At 49.9% G+C, this 15,598-nt stretch overlaps 1 protein-coding gene across 1 annotated transcript in view; it reads right to left on the bottom strand.

Moving 5' to 3' along the window:
• Positions 1-15,598, bottom strand: part of slc43a1b (solute carrier family 43 member 1b) — a gene marked incomplete at its 3' end in the record, with an annotated part of 35,835 nt that continues 20,237 nt past the window's right edge. Inside the window, 8 exon segments of the mRNA XM_083655892.1 lie at positions 1-213; positions 1,325-1,448; positions 4,559-4,632; positions 4,931-5,060; positions 12,299-12,431; positions 13,166-13,201; positions 15,141-15,287; positions 15,502-15,598. The exon segment at positions 15,502-15,598 is cut by the window's right edge and continues 46 nt beyond it. Coding sequence (XP_083512018.1) covers positions 1-213; positions 1,325-1,448; positions 4,559-4,632; positions 4,931-5,060; positions 12,299-12,431; positions 13,166-13,201; positions 15,141-15,287; positions 15,502-15,598 — 954 coding nt within the window.

The raw sequence follows: 15,598 nt of genomic DNA, 5'->3' as shown, positions 1-15,598 counted from the left end.
CTAGGCAGCGTGTCCATTAGCTGTGTGCCTATTGGCCTGGTCCTTGGCATCTCCGCTCTCTGATTGGGTTAGAGGAATGCTTTCTTTGGCTGATTGGTTGCCAGCCTGCCTGTCGCGCGCTGTCTTTTCCCTCATCAGGTGTCTCCGGTGATAGAACAGGTAGCTCGGCAACAGGAAGCCAGCCACTGAGAAGATGAGAAGGCCCACGTTGATCTGTTGATGGAAGGAGAGTCATGTCACTTTTGAAAATGCTCTTCATAATATGAAGAGTTCACATGCATCCATTTGTCTAGAATGGAAAAGGGAAAAGTCAGTGCGTGCTTGCATGTAGTAAATAGACGAGTACCACCATACATCCAACTGATTAGGCTTGGATGATAACCAAAATGTAATATTTCATATCTAATACTGCAATGCTGTTACATTGCAATATTTTATATTTTTATTGTATTCTGACTCTTCTGAATGACATCAAATGTGCGGGGTACTGGGAAATAACTGGGAAATATAGCAATATTCAATATTAACTTCCCGCAGCCTCCGTTCCTCTGTATCCCCACCACTCAGGACCGAGCGCCGGACCTGCAGTGACAGAGCCTTTTATAGCTGCCCCCTCCCTCTGGAACTCACTCCCAAAACACAACCGTGAACCGTGACTGCACCGACCTCCCCCAGTTCAAATCATTCCTCAAAACCCACCTATTCAAATCTCCTTTTAATGTTTGATTACTTATGTCATGTGTAATTAATTTTATGCTACGTAATTCTTGTTTTTTTAAAGTGTTGTTTTATTGTTTTTAACCTATGTACTGTAAAGCATCTTTAAGTTTTTAGAAAAGCGCTCCTATAAATAAAATGTATTATTATTATTATTATTATTATTATCATTATTATTATTATTATTATTATTATTATCATTATTATTATCAAATATCGGTCAAAACCTAAGGTGTGTTTAGGGTAATAAGGCTAGTAGATGGTGTAATTACATAGTCAGAGACAGAAGTGGCTCTACTCTGTATACCTGTGTATACTCTTGATTTCACTACATGATACTGTACATGCACAGGTGTGCACGTACGTGTGTGTGTGTGTGTGTGTGTGTCCTACCCAATAAGGGTCTCCATTGAGGTGTGTGTGTGTGTGTGTGTGTGTGTGTGTGTGTGTGTGTGTGTGTGTGTGTGTGTGTGTGTGTGCGTACGTGTGTGTGTGTGCCCTACCCAATAAGGGTCTCCATTGAGGTGTGTGTGTGTGCGTGTGCGTGTGTGTGTGTGTGTGTGTGTGTGTGTGTGTGTGTGTGCGTACGTGTGTGTGTGTGCCCTACCCAATAAGGGTCTCCATTGAGGTGTCCCACCATCACGATGAAGAGAGGTTGTTGGAGCAGAGCGAACACAGCACTGATCATGGACTGCATGCCTGTCAGTGTCCCAAAGTGGTTGGCTGGATAACTAGACAGACATGAACAAATAACAAGTGTCACAGAGGATAGAGTGTCGTCCCCCCTCCTCAGAGTGTCCCCCCCTCCTCAGAGTGTCACCCCCCCTCAGAGTGCCCCCCCCTCACAGTGCCCCCCCTCCTCAGAGTGTCCCCCCCTCCTCAGAGTGTCCTCCCCTCCTCAGAGTGTCCTCCCCCCCTCCTCAGAGTGTCCCCCCCCCCTCCTCAGAGTGTCCTCCCCTCCTCAGAGTGTCCTCCCCCCCTCCTCAGAGTGTCCTCCCCTCCTCAGAGTGTCCTCCCCCCCTCCTCAGAGTGTCCCCCCCCTCCTCAGAGTGTCCTCCCCCCCTCCTCAGAGTGTCCTCCCCCCCTCCTCAAAGTGTCCTCCCCCCCTCCTCAGAGTGTCCCCCCCCCCTCCTCAAATTTGGTAAATAAGCAACCCAATCGCCAGATCTACTGGGCGTGCAGCTTTTCCGTGCGGACTGCTCAGCAGAGTTATCAGGGAAAACAGGGGGATGCGATGTCTGTTTTGACATAAACGAGAGCTGGTGTTCTGATGTGTCACGGTGTTGAAGAAGTCTTGCAGCCCTCAACTCAAGTCTTTTTTTCAGCAACTGAAAACCATTGTATTCACAGCGGGAGTTCTGTTCCTTTATTTTGGTCGCTGCCTACATCCCACCTCCTACATCCCACCTCCTACATCCCACCTCAGGCCTGTGTGAACGAGGCACAGAGCAGATCACCGAGATAGAGAAAAAACATATCATTCTTGGGGGACTTTAATAGAGCAAAACTCAAACGTGAACTGCCTAAATACAGACAGCACATAAAACGCCCCACCAGAGGAAAAAACTAATCTAAATACCACTGCTACACTGTATTAAAAGATGCATATCGTTCCCGCCCCCGTGCAGCCGTGGGACTCTCCGACCACTGTCTGGTTCATCTCATCCCGACCTACAGGCCAAAACTAACATCTGCTAAACCTGTGGTCCAGACTGTGAACAGATGGACCTCTGAGGCGAAGCAGGAGCTACAGGACTGCTTTAGTGTCTTTTAGGCTGCTGCTATACAGACCTGAACCATCTCACTGACACTGTGACATCATGCATCTCTTTCTGTGTGCCGACCAAAACCTTCTGCATATACAGCAACAACAAACCCTGGTTTACTGCAAAACTCAGACAGCTTCGCAAGCCAAGGAGGAGGCATACAGAGGTGAGGACAGAATCAGCGGGGATGTTTACATTTACTTCCGGGTACCCCTGGGTCCACACATTATAATGGCGGTGGACGGCACAAACTGACGTGTTGAAGACAAAAACAGACAAAGAAGACAAAAATGGTTCGTCCGTGTTGTGTTGTTGTTTAATATCATTCATAACAACACTTTCACTAACGTTAGTGGAGACCAGACTAGCTAATTTACCTGTTGGACCAGACCAGAGTAGACTTGAAGCTAAATTAAATTAACGTGGCGTCAGTAGCTCTGTCTGTAACGTTAACGAGTCTGCAAAAAAACAGCGAGTTTGACAGACAAACAAACGTTATTAGCTAGCTAACACTACATAAAACAAACACAGAAGAAAGGCTAGATACTAAGTACCGTAAGTGCTAAGATAAGTAAGTGCTAGATACTAATACTAGATACTAGATACTAGATACTAATACTAGATACTTACTAAGTAAGTGCTAGATACGTCGGACAAGCATGTTTACCAACCGTTTAACCATTTAAATTGAAAGTAGTCGGCCGAAAACAGCGAGAGGGTTTGACAGCATTTATTTGACAACACGCACATTTAAACCTGCCGCCTTCCCCAAGTGGTACCCGGAAGTAAATTTGTTTACATGGTGACGTCACGGTGATTTGGTCTATAGACCAATTATACGCCTACGTCACAATGACAACAAACAGCGTCAGATGCGCAAGACGGAGGCAGAAAGACAGACTCCGCGCAGCCCTGTCAAGTAGTTTTCCAGTGCCTGTGAAACTATTCCAGCAAGACATGTCTTCGTGTTGTGCAGTGCGATGCCAGAATTGGAAAGCTATTGTAGCAGAGTATTCGGGTCCGCCTATTCACACTTGGTTAATAAAATAATAAACGATAGAGCCAGGCTGTAACGTTATACAAGCTTCTCCCCACATATCCTGTTCTACGCAACTCGAGGGAACATACACAGCCTCGCACACACGCAATAGAACACAACACAACACTGAACAGTCTGATACACTATCAACAAAGCAAGGACTAAAGTTTTACCGAATCCCGTCAACTCATACTGCTTTTAATGCTAACCGTAGGTGTCTTTGGTTGCAAGCCGAAAGTGGAAATCGTTAAAAATGCCCGACTTTGCAGTGCTCGCTCATTTCATATCAGGTAAACTGTAGTAGGCTGCTAACAGCCACATCGCTCGGTTAGTTAACAACCAAGTAACGTTAAATAATGTCATTATTGAGTTGAACTGATTGGAACGAGGACATCATTAAAAATGCCCGACTTTGTAGTGCTCATTTCATAATCAGGTAAGCTGCCTGTAGCTGTAGGCTGCTCAGCCACATCGCTCGGTTAGTTAACGACCAAGTAACGTTACATAATGTCATTATTGAGTTGTGTGCATTATCAACATAACAATATATCTTTGCAAGTTACAGAATAATTATCTACACTATCCCCAGTTATAAAGGAATGCACGATATGTGCTTGGCCAATTGACAGCGCCAGTGCGTATGGGTCTGTAAGACATATCCCATTAAACAACGTTAATTTCGATGCATAACATTGCTTATCACTAGGCGATAAGCTGTGGTAGTAAGCCGAGAACTGCATTTTAAAACTAAAATCTAACTGTGTGTTGCAGATGGGCATAGAGCAGTCCTGACAGCGGGGCTTTTACACAGTTTTCACTGTCTGTCAATGCTGGGCTGACGGCTTTCTGCCTACACGATGCGCGCGCAGCTCAATGTTGACAAGCTGTATAAGGGGTCTATACAACAAGGCCAGAAACACACCGAAAAACAGACTTTCAGACAACGACCCGGCGTCCGTATGGACTGTCTGTTTTGGTGTCTGAGAAGGTACCTACACAGCAGCATAGAGACCTCCCGGAGTGAGAAGGTACTTACACAGCAGCATAGAGACCTCCACAGCAGGAGTGGGCGAAGCCTCTGACAATGGTATGGAGAACAAACGCCACCACCTGAAAGAGAAACACAGACATGGATTCATGAATCCTATTGCGGGCTGCAGAGTATCACCCATGCAGCGATTTAACGTTACTATGAAAACAATGCAATTACAATGTTTAAACGGTGATGGTGATCTGAGAAAAATATCAATATCAATATCAATGATCATAAAAGTATGTGCATTTAGTATAAATTACGCCCAAATTTACAGTTTATTCCCATTCATTCCCATACATTCCCATTAATCCCATGGAAAGTTTCCAACTTGGAATATTCCCAGACATGTAAAATATATATATTTTTTCTAACCTGAACGGGCAGGTTGTCAATCAAGGAAATTATCCCAAAGGTGACCAATAAGAGGTTGGTGAAGATAAAAGCTCTGATGGCATTGGTCAGCTTCTGGATTCTTCTGTCTCTCTTTGGGGGACCTGATGGGCTGAAGGGGACAAATGTCAAAAGTCAAAAGAGGTATGTGGGAAAGGAAGAGGAATGTCCCAGGCTGATTACCAGTGAGTGTGTTCTCGTGTCCTCCGTGACATCTTTTATCAAACCCTGTTACTGTCGTTTCCTTGCCAACCTCAAAATATCGAGGATGCATCAGATGAACAAAATGAAAGCCCGACCACCAGCGAATCAAGTCCGAGCTGCGCTGCAGTCTACCGTACAGAGCTGATCAAATTAGCTCTGTGTCTTCATTATCCCATTGATACCTGATGCAGCATTTGCGTGTGTATCCCTCATTTGTGTGTGTATCCCGACGCGGTTCGCGGTCTTAAAGGGATACACACACAAATGCTGCATCAGGTATCAATGGGTTAATCACGCAGTTCACCTCAAACTGTAATGGACGCTTCTCTGTGCAGAGAGGTGTTTCATGAGAACATTGTTCTTGGGAAGAACGTTCTCCAGAAGGACACAAGTATCAACTTGTCATTCTTGGATTTGAGTAGTCTGACTCAATGGATGTAGGCTGAGGGTATCATTTCTGCAATTTGAGACGGGCTATCGGCACGTTTTCAATGTCCACGTTGCTACGTGAAACAACATGGAGTTATTGAAGATAACTGAGGTTCAGGAACATGAGACCACACCATTGTCACTCATCACCATGTAAACGTAATCACCTGTACCTCCTCCAATCCATTCACCTGGGCTCAATCAACCCAATCTACTGTAGCCTATATATAACGCCACAATCCCACCAAACCCTGTTTGCACCAGATGTAACAATACATCAGATGTAACAAACCTGATCTCTAAGAGAAAACAGATAACATTCAAAACGAAACGACAAATTAGATCCACAGCCACCAAAGGCAGAATTAGCTAGCAAAGAAAGAGAAAGAAGAAAGTAAGGAAAAAAGCTCACCATGGCAGAAGAGCAGGGCGAAGGGGAGTTTTTACTCCTGGCGTCCGACGAGGACCTCTTCGGCAGCCCCATCACGGAGACGGAGTCTCAGATGTCCCGCGCATCTCTGGCGCCGGGGCAGATCCCAAGAGAGAAAAGCCCCTCCGCTTCCACCAGCTCCGCGAGGTCTCCCACTCCAACATCACGGGAGTCCCGGGGCCGAAACCGGGTGGTCAGACGAGCAGCGCCCTACAGACGAGCGCGGGCACGGTCACCCCAGTCCTCTCCACCAACACGCCGGGGTCCGAAGATGAGAGGCGGCCGCCACGAGAGGCGTAGTGCCGGGCCACCACCCGACCGCGGCGCGCCAGCTGGCCCTTCTTCTCAAGCTGGCCACCGCTCAGGAGGCACGACCGCCAGCCTACCACCACGGCTCGGCCGCCGATCAGCGACCTTCCCCGCTGGCCCGTCACACCAACCCCGACACCACTCCGCTGGCCCGTCCCAGCCTCAACAACACCACTCCGCTGGCCCGTCCCAGCCTCGACAACACCACTCCGCTGGCCCGTCCCCCCGGCCCCAACAACACCACTCCGCTGGCCCGTCCCCCCGGCCCCAACAACACCACTACGCTGGCCCGCCACACCAGCCTCGACACCACCGCTCCGCTGGCCCGTCCCCCCAGCCTCAACACAGCTCCGTCGGCGCCTCGCCACAGAGCTTTTCTCCCCGCCAACAAACCATCTCAAGCTGGACAGTCGTACGGCTCCAACAGGCACTCCGAGACAGAGGGATCCCATACGTCCGGTCTGACAACAAGGCAACCCTCTACCGGCGTTGGACTTCCGGGTTGGTGCCACCGGCAAACATTCCGACACCCTACCAACGTTCCCACCTTCCCAGTGACGTCACCGCCCACCACACTGCTGCAGCTTCAGGCCAGGTCGTATCAGCACCCATTCCCACAGCAAATCCCTCTGCCAATACAGCCAACATCTTAATAAACTTTCTGTCTTCCCTGAATTCTCAACAGGTTGAAGACACACTAGCAACCCGGGCACATGCATCCCTTCGTCCCCCCCTCCTCTCTCATCCTCTTCCTTCCGCCCATGACACCGGAGCCCTGCTAGCTCCGCCTGCCATCGCGGCTCTGTACCCCCCCACCCCCCTCAGCATTCGCCCCCCCCACCCGGCCACCACGGCCCACAACATCATCATCAGCTCAATTCCTCCTGTTCTTACCCCTCTCGACACCCTCCCTCCCCCTCCCCCAACCCCCCCCCCCCCCTCCCCCAACCCTCCCCCATCACCCCAATGCATATCAGGTTCTGTCAGCTTTGCTCTCCACCTTCCCACAGTTAGAGCAATCACTAGTCACCCAAGCACGCACGTCCCTTCGTCCCCCCCTCCCCTCCCATCCCCTTCCTTCTGCCCACGGCTCCGGAGCCCCGCTAGCTCCGCCCGCCACAGCGGCGTTACACCAACGGCCCCCACCCGCAGCGACCGCTTCCGTTGCCACGGCCACCACGGCCCCCAACATCATCATCAGCTCATTTCCCTCTGTTCTTACCCCTTTCGACACCCTCCTCCCCCCTCCCCCAACCCTCCCCCCCCCCCTCCCCCCAACCCTCCCCCATCACCCCATTGTATTTAATAACATGTCTGTCCTTCCTTCCCTCCTCGCACCCGTCCATCCGTCCGCTGGACCCGCCCAAGCCACACCCTACACCCTAGCCACCGCCATTCCGGCCGTTCAGCCCCAGCAGGCAACGCCTTCCCCGGTCTCCTCCGCACTCAGGCAACAAATTCTGTCAGGTACATATACCGACCTCGCCACACTCCTCCAACCCTCCACCGCAGAAGCCACCCACCCTCGGGAACTGTTCACGGCATTCGGCCTTTCACAGCTAAAACCTCCCAGGCCTTCCCGTTCCAGGGAGCTAAACTCCATTGAGTTCGCTTACTCTTTCTCCCTGTTCAGAGACACCATATGCGCAGTGTACCCCGAGCGCAGGGCCGAACTAGACGCCTACCTTTCCACCATCTTGGATTTGGCCTTGCGTTTCGGGGGAACAGCATTTTACACCTACCACGTACTATTCGCTTCCCAGGCAGCAGGCCGGCTGCAACAGTTCAATCAGGGAACATACTGGGGCACACTCGATGCAGAGCTGTACTGCAGGGTGTTTGCGGCACGCAGTGCCATTAACTGCACTCTGTGCGGGGCACCCTCCCACCCAGCCACCATCTGCGTCGTCGCCACCACACTACCTCGTCCCACGGCCCCTCCCGCTCCCACCCCCTCAGTCTTCTCACGGCTCAGCAACGCCCCTCCTCCCTCCATCACTCCCAAACCACTCATGCAGGGCCAAGGCCCGACTTCACGGGGGGGATCGGACAAACAGGGGCGGCCCATTTTGTATCAAGGGGGCCGCATGATATGCAACAACTTCAACAGCCAAGGTTGCTACATAGCAGGGTGCCGCTTCCTGCATACATGTTCATACTGCGGCGGCGCCCACTCAAGACCGACCTGCCCTCACAGTCCAACCACACATACAGCATGACTAGGCCACCACCTCAGCACCCCGGTCAACATCACAGCACTCACACACGCCTTAAGGAACCATCCCGACCCACAGTTCGTTCACTTCCTCACCCATGGTTTCACTTTTGGTTTTCATCCGGGCATCATGGCATCTCCCACCACATCATTCACCTGCCACAACCTCCAGTCGGCCCTCACCGAGCCAGACACAGTAGACAGGCTCTTGGCCAAGGAGGTGGCCGACAAATTTATGATCGGCCCATTCCCAGCCCCTCCCTTCATCACATACCGCATCAGCCCCATAGGAATAGCAACACGGAAATACTCTGGAAAAAAGCGCCTCATCATCGACCTCTCCTCCCCCCACAACTCATCCACTCCTAGCATCAACAGCCTCATTCCCAGCCCGGACTTCTCCATGAATTACCACACAATTAACCACGCCATCAAACTCATCCGCCTCGCCGGCCGTGGTGCCTGGCTGGCGAAGGCCGACATAACCAGCGCTTTCAAGGTGCTGCCCATCAAGCCAGAATTCTGGAGATTTTTCGGAGTGTTGTGGAAGGGGTCTTATTATTTCGCCGTCCGCCTCACTTTCGGTTGCAAAAGCAGCCCTAAAATATTTGACACTCTCTCCGAGGCGCTATGCTGGATCTTGTCCAACGAACACCACATCCCATACATCGTCCACCTCCTAGATGACTTTCTCACAGTCTCACCACCATCAGCTCCCCCTGCACAAGACCTCTCCACCCTCAAGTCCGTCTTCCTCCAGCTCGGGGTTCCGCTGGCCCCGGAGAAGACGGAAGGACCCTGCACGTCCCTCGAGTTTCTCGGAATCACCTTGAATTCAGTCACCTTCCAAGCCTCCCTTCCGACCGAGAAACTCCACCGCATTTCCCTCTACATTTCCAACCACCTCCTCGCCTGCCGTTGCACTAAGCGTCAGCTCCTGTCCTTGCTCGGGCACCTCAACTACGCCATCCGCATTATCCCCCAAGGCCGCTCATTCATCTCCCACCTGCTGTCTCTTGCCACCACCATTCCATCCCTCCACAACTACACCACCCTAGACGACGGGTGTAGGCTGGAGCTCACTTTGTGGCGGGACTTTCTCGAGTCGTGGAACGGCATCTCGTTCTTTTACGAGGACGCTATAACCAAGCCAGACGACATTCAGCTGTTCACAGACGCCGCAGCCTCCGCCGGCTTCGGCGGATACTACAACGGTCGCTGGTTCGCCTCCGGTTGGCCACCGGAGGTGTCCCTCCTCACACCATCCTCCGCACTCCTGGAACTGTACCCCATCATTATTGCAGCAATCTTATGGGGGCACGAATGGTCAACAAAGGTCATACTCATTCACACAGACAACCTCAGCACAGTCGACATCATCAACAAAGGACGCTCACAATCACTGGACATAATGAAATTCATCCGCAGACTCACCCTGGTTTCTGCACAACACCAATTCATCATCCGTGCCGCCCACATTCCCGGTCACTGTAATTCCATCGCTGACTCCCTCTCCCGTTTCTCATTCCAGAAATTCAGATCCTTGGCACCCGACTCAGACCTTCACCCGACACCGATCCCTCCGTTTTCGACCACCATCTTCCCCTGAATCCTCCGCTCCTCCACCTGGTGGCCTCCACGCAACAATTCATACTGAACAGCCTAGCCCCCAAAACCCTGTCCTCATACTACTCTGGCTGGTGCTCCTTCAAAGCATTCCATAACGCCCATCACCTCCCCTTCCCGTCCGTCAATACCATCTCCGTCACCAGCTTCATCACTTACGCTCACACAGTTCTCAGGATCAGAACATCCACCATCCAAGTTTACCTCAGCGGCATAAACTTTTTCATCAAACTACTCACCGGAGCACCTGCAGCCTCCATCTCTCACCCCCACGTCACCATGCTCATCAAAGGCCTCCGAAAGGCCGAGCCTCGACTTCCTCCCAAACGCCTTCCCCTGACAACCGACCTCCTCACCAGGTGTATCCTCACTCTCCGTGCAGGGTACTCGACTCCCGCCATCGACTCCACCCTTGAAGCGATGTTTCTCCTGGCCTTCTTCGGCTTCCTCCGCTGCTCAGAGTTTACCACCAACTCCTCCAAGTACAACCCCCTACAGCACGCCAGTCTGTCCGACATCACCGTCCACTCACCCGACACCCTGAGGTACAACCTAAAAAGAAGCAAGACCGACCAAGTCGGCCTCTCTCACCCAGTGTTTCTGTTCCGCCTTAATTCATTTCTCAGTCCCTACGAACCAATCATCAACTACATCAACGGAAGATTGGCAAAACACTCCTCTCCCCACGATCCTCTGTTCACAACCGAATCAGGCCGAGTCGCCACACGGTTCTGGTTCCACCATCACCTCCGTCACGTCCTGCTCAAATCAGGAATCTCTCCAGATCTGTTTTCCGGCCATTCATTCCGAATCGGCGCAGCAACAACAGCATCCAGACAAGGCCTCCCGGACCACACCGTCAGAATCCTGGGCCGCTGGTCTTCCCAAGCCTACCACACATACATCCACAACAACCTCGAAGACGTCCGAAGAGCCCATGCGCACATGGCCATCTGAAGTACTTTTGGGGGGGCCGATGGAGCCGGGACTCCATCCCTGTGAAGCCGCGCTCCAAATGTAAGAGGCGCTTCACCGGAGACGTTACCCCCACCCTGAGTCTCGACCCCCCGGGTTCCTGACTAGTCGAACATCATCAACATCATCCGCACCCCGACCCCATTACGACTTGCACCCAAACACTCAAACTACAATAAATCAATTCTGTTTCGAACTATGGTGTGGTCTGTGTTAGTGAAATGGAGTTATTGAAGATAACTGAGGTTCAGGAACATGAGACCACACCATTGTCACTCATCACCATGTAAACGTAATCACCTGTACCTCCTCCAATCCATTCACCTGGGCTCAATCAACCCAATCTACTGTAGCCTATATATAACGCCACAATCCCACCAAACCCTGTTTGCACCAGATGTAACAATACATCAGATGTAACAACCCTCCCGCCCAACCCTAATTTAATTCATTACGGGCAGCACGTGCAGAGTTGCATGTTCTCCTCGTGCTGCGTGGGTTTTCCCCGGGTACTCCGGTTTCCTCCCACAACAATTCTAAAACATGTTAGCTAGGGCCACTGTTGGCATCTGCATAACCTTGAATCTCTATCCTCTGCCCACAGGAACCACGGGGGGGCCGATGGAGCCGGGACTCCATCCCTGTGAAGCCGCGCTCCAAATGTAAGAGGCGCTTCACCGGAGACGTTACCCCCACCCTGAGTCTCGACCCCCCGGGTTCCTGACTAGTCGAACATCATCAACATCATCCGCACCCCGACCCCATTACGACTTGCACCCAAACACTCAAACTACAATAAATCAATTCTGTTTCGAACTATGGTGTGGTCTGTGTTAGTGAACTGTGAGTTAGCAACCTACACGCTGAAAGTGACAAGTATTACATAATACTTGACATACATTTCTAATGTGACTTTTATGTGTTTTATGTGTATATTTAGACTTTTGGTTCCAGGAAGACGCACGCCTGACCTCAATCAAACGCCTCACTCTGTTCCTTTGCCTCAGAAGGAAGGAAATCTTTTGCTCAAGGAAATGTTTGTTTTTTTCAGACAGAAGAAGAAAGCTCTTCCCATGGAATATCTTTGTTGGAAGATTATTGTGCACGAACATATGACGGCTTTTCTCAATGAACCCCCTTTTTAATGAACCCCCTTTCACACCTCTTCTCTGCATTTGCAGTGGGCTTTTCCTCTTCACACTCCTTCAACCTCCAGTCCATGATGTAGCCAATCAGAGGACAGGTCAGCAGACACAGCAGTTGCAGGCTACCGAAGATAGACGAGTAGAAGCCAACTGGGTTAGAGATGTACAGAGAGGGAGGTACATAGAAAGAGACAGAGACAATTAGATAGGTAAAGAGAAACAGAGGCAGATGGATCTACCGTAAATACTAGCAGTGTTTCCATTCAGGTTTAGCGCAAATTAGCAGCCCGTAGCCGCATCATTGATGTTGATTGGTGTGAACTACTGGTGGTTCAGATTTGAACCACTGGTGGTTCAGATTCCAACCAATAGATTGGAGCGTAGCGAGATGGAATTGTCATGTGATCATGTGATCATGTGATCATGTGATCATGTGACCATGTGATCATGTGATCATGTGATCATGTGATCGTAATATCACGATCTCGCTCGAATCCAGCTGCTTCGCACGGTTAAAAAAACCACCTCAAGCAAGCGCCAAAACTTTTCTTTTGCTAAATTGAGGATGTTTTTTTTGTTTTATTTAGCCATTTCCATCAACCTTTCAACCTTCAAAAATGTGCATCAACATACATTGATGGAAACACGACTACTGTCTCAAAAGTCTTTTCCAAGCTGACAAGAATAAAAGTCTAATGTTTTAGTATTACTGCCATGAAAATGTTCACATTTAGAGATGATGAACACACACATAAAATATTGGCTGTCTGCAGCTTAAAAAAAACAAAATCACTCTGTCTTCTGACGCCATATTGGTCTCTAAACCCAGTATGTGAAGGTACAGAGACCATCCCCTATCCACCATTGACCATCTTGACTCTTACCTTGTTCTGTTGCCTCCTTCACCAGCTCATCAGAAGCTGAAACACACAACAGCCATAATGTGAAGGAACCTCACAGTTAAGTTTGATGATGGAAACATGCCAGCACTGGGTCAGTTTTAATCCAGCATTTTATTTTTTATTTTTCCATGGTGTCAGCGTAGCTTGCAGCATGGCTACCCACAGCAATGTCAGGTAATGCCCTAGAATGGATATTTGGGGACAGTTACCGGTGATGTGCTTCGTCACATGGCCTCTAGAGGACGGCATTGACTAATGGCCAATGTCCACCGCTGGCGTTATGGCTCCGTGCAGCTGCCTGAACAGACTTATGTCATCTGTCAGATGCATGCGGGATCCGACAAAAATAGAACAGGTGCACATTATTTCCGTACCGCATTCATTGCCCATCTATTAACATGGGCGAGAGTCTGTTCCGGCAGTTTTAGCGGATCCGCACTGAGCCGTAACGCTATCTGGTGTGGTGCATTGGTTTTAAGAGTCTTCACTGAGACGCGTCCGTGGCTGAAACACGTGAGTCACAGGGTCGCACAAATCCTGTGGTGCAATGAAAGTGAGGGGCGTGCAAGGATGAACTTGATTAGATTTTGGTGGTCAAAGGTCAAGGTCACTGACCTCACAAACGCCATTTTCAAGCTCGTTAACGCGATATCTCAGGAACGCCTTGACGGAATTTCTTCTAATTTGCCTCAAACGTCCACTTGGACTCAAGGATGAACTGATTACATTTTGGTGGTCAAAGGGCAAAGTCCAAGGTCATTGTGACCATATGAACACCACTTTGAAGCTCGGTAACGCCATATCTCAGTAACGCCTTGACGGAATTTCTTCACATTTGGCTCAAACGTCAAAGACATGGCCATTGGTAATATTGTTATTATTGCTACTAGTTACTGGGAATACACATTTCTCAGGCTGCACTGTGTGAAGTGAATTGGTGCTATCCTCTAGGCCTACATCTCTCCAGCCACAGACAGGAGAGGCTGCGTGCATGCTCTCTCCCCCCTCTCTCTTTCTCTCGGTATCTCTCTCTCGCGCGTTCCCGTTCTCCGTCGGTCCCTCTCTCACTGCCTGTCTGTCTGTCTCGCTCGCTTTCTCTGCCTCTCTCTCTCCCTCTCTGTCCCCCCCCCCCCCCCCCCCCCACAGACATGGATGTCGACCGCTCACTTGTTGGCGGAGGCATATATCCGCGGTGCGCTCGTTCTAGTTGATATTATTAACATGTCCCCTAAGGTCAAAAACATGTTGTTCTTCTTGTTCCTACAGTTGGATGTCTGAGCTTCACTGTGCTGAATGATGTCTGTGCTGAATGATGTCTGTGCTGAATGATGTCTGTGCTGAATGATGTCTGTGCTGAATGATGTCTGTGCTGAATGATGTCTGTGCTGAATGATGTCTGTGCTGAATGATGTCTGTGCTGAATGATGTCTGTGCTGAATGATGTCTGAGCTTCACTGTGCTGAATGATGTCTGTGCTGAATGATGTCTGTGCTGAATGATGTCTGTGCTGAATGATGTCTGTGCTGAATGATGTCTGTGCAGAGTTTTGACACTAGAAGGCTGTTTTCACAATCGTCTGAAAATCACATTTTAGGGGCGGGCCTACGAGCATGATTTGTGACATCACAAATAGTTTGGAAGCCACTCCCTTTCCAATTATCAACTGACACTCAAGTGTGATGTGGAAACGTCAAGCCTCCAGTGCACATACACTGACAATGGACTTTACAGTAGGAGACATTTTGTGTCCAGTGTCAAAACTTTTCAGATGAAATATATTTGCATATTAATGAGGGACAAGGAGTAGATGTGATTTTAAGGATTTGTAGGAAAAAACACATGAAGCAGAAATGATTGTTCAAAGTAGAATATTTTACATACATCTGAAAAGATGACTTTAGGGGCGTCTTTAACATGAACATGTTGTTTATGTTGGTTTCTGATGATGTGTTCTTACGTTTGGGGTCGCCGTGGGTGACGAGGAACTCCAGCATCTTGTTCATGGCACCCATGAAGAAGATGAGCCTGAGCTGAGTGATGGCCATGGTGATGAGACTCCACAGGAAGATGGGCGAGCACACGGAACGACAGAGCGGCACCGAGCCTGCAGGGAGAGAGGGAGAGAGAGGACAAAGGGGTGAGCCAAAGAACGCGGGAGGAGTGTTGTAGAGGGAGGAAGATTTATAAGTAAATTAGACGTTAGTTACAACTGTACCGTAATTGTTCAGTGATTCTCAAGCTTTTTCAAATCAAGGACCCCCTAATTTAGTCCACATTAGAACCACGGCACGGACCGTTCTAACTATAATGTTCCTTACCTTGGTCTGTACTGGGGGAACCCAGCTGCTCGGGTTCTGCCTGCTTGCCTCCCATCATGTCCTCCATGACGGCCACATGGGTGACCAACCTGTCCCC

Source organism: Poromitra crassiceps (assembly GCF_964638095.1).
Source record: "Poromitra crassiceps genome assembly, chromosome: 19".
In the NCBI taxonomy this organism is placed as follows: Eukaryota; Metazoa; Chordata; class Actinopteri; order Beryciformes; family Melamphaidae; genus Poromitra; species Poromitra crassiceps.
The sequence above is the reverse complement of the archived record's forward strand: the minus strand, read 5'-3'. Positions and strand labels throughout refer to the sequence as shown.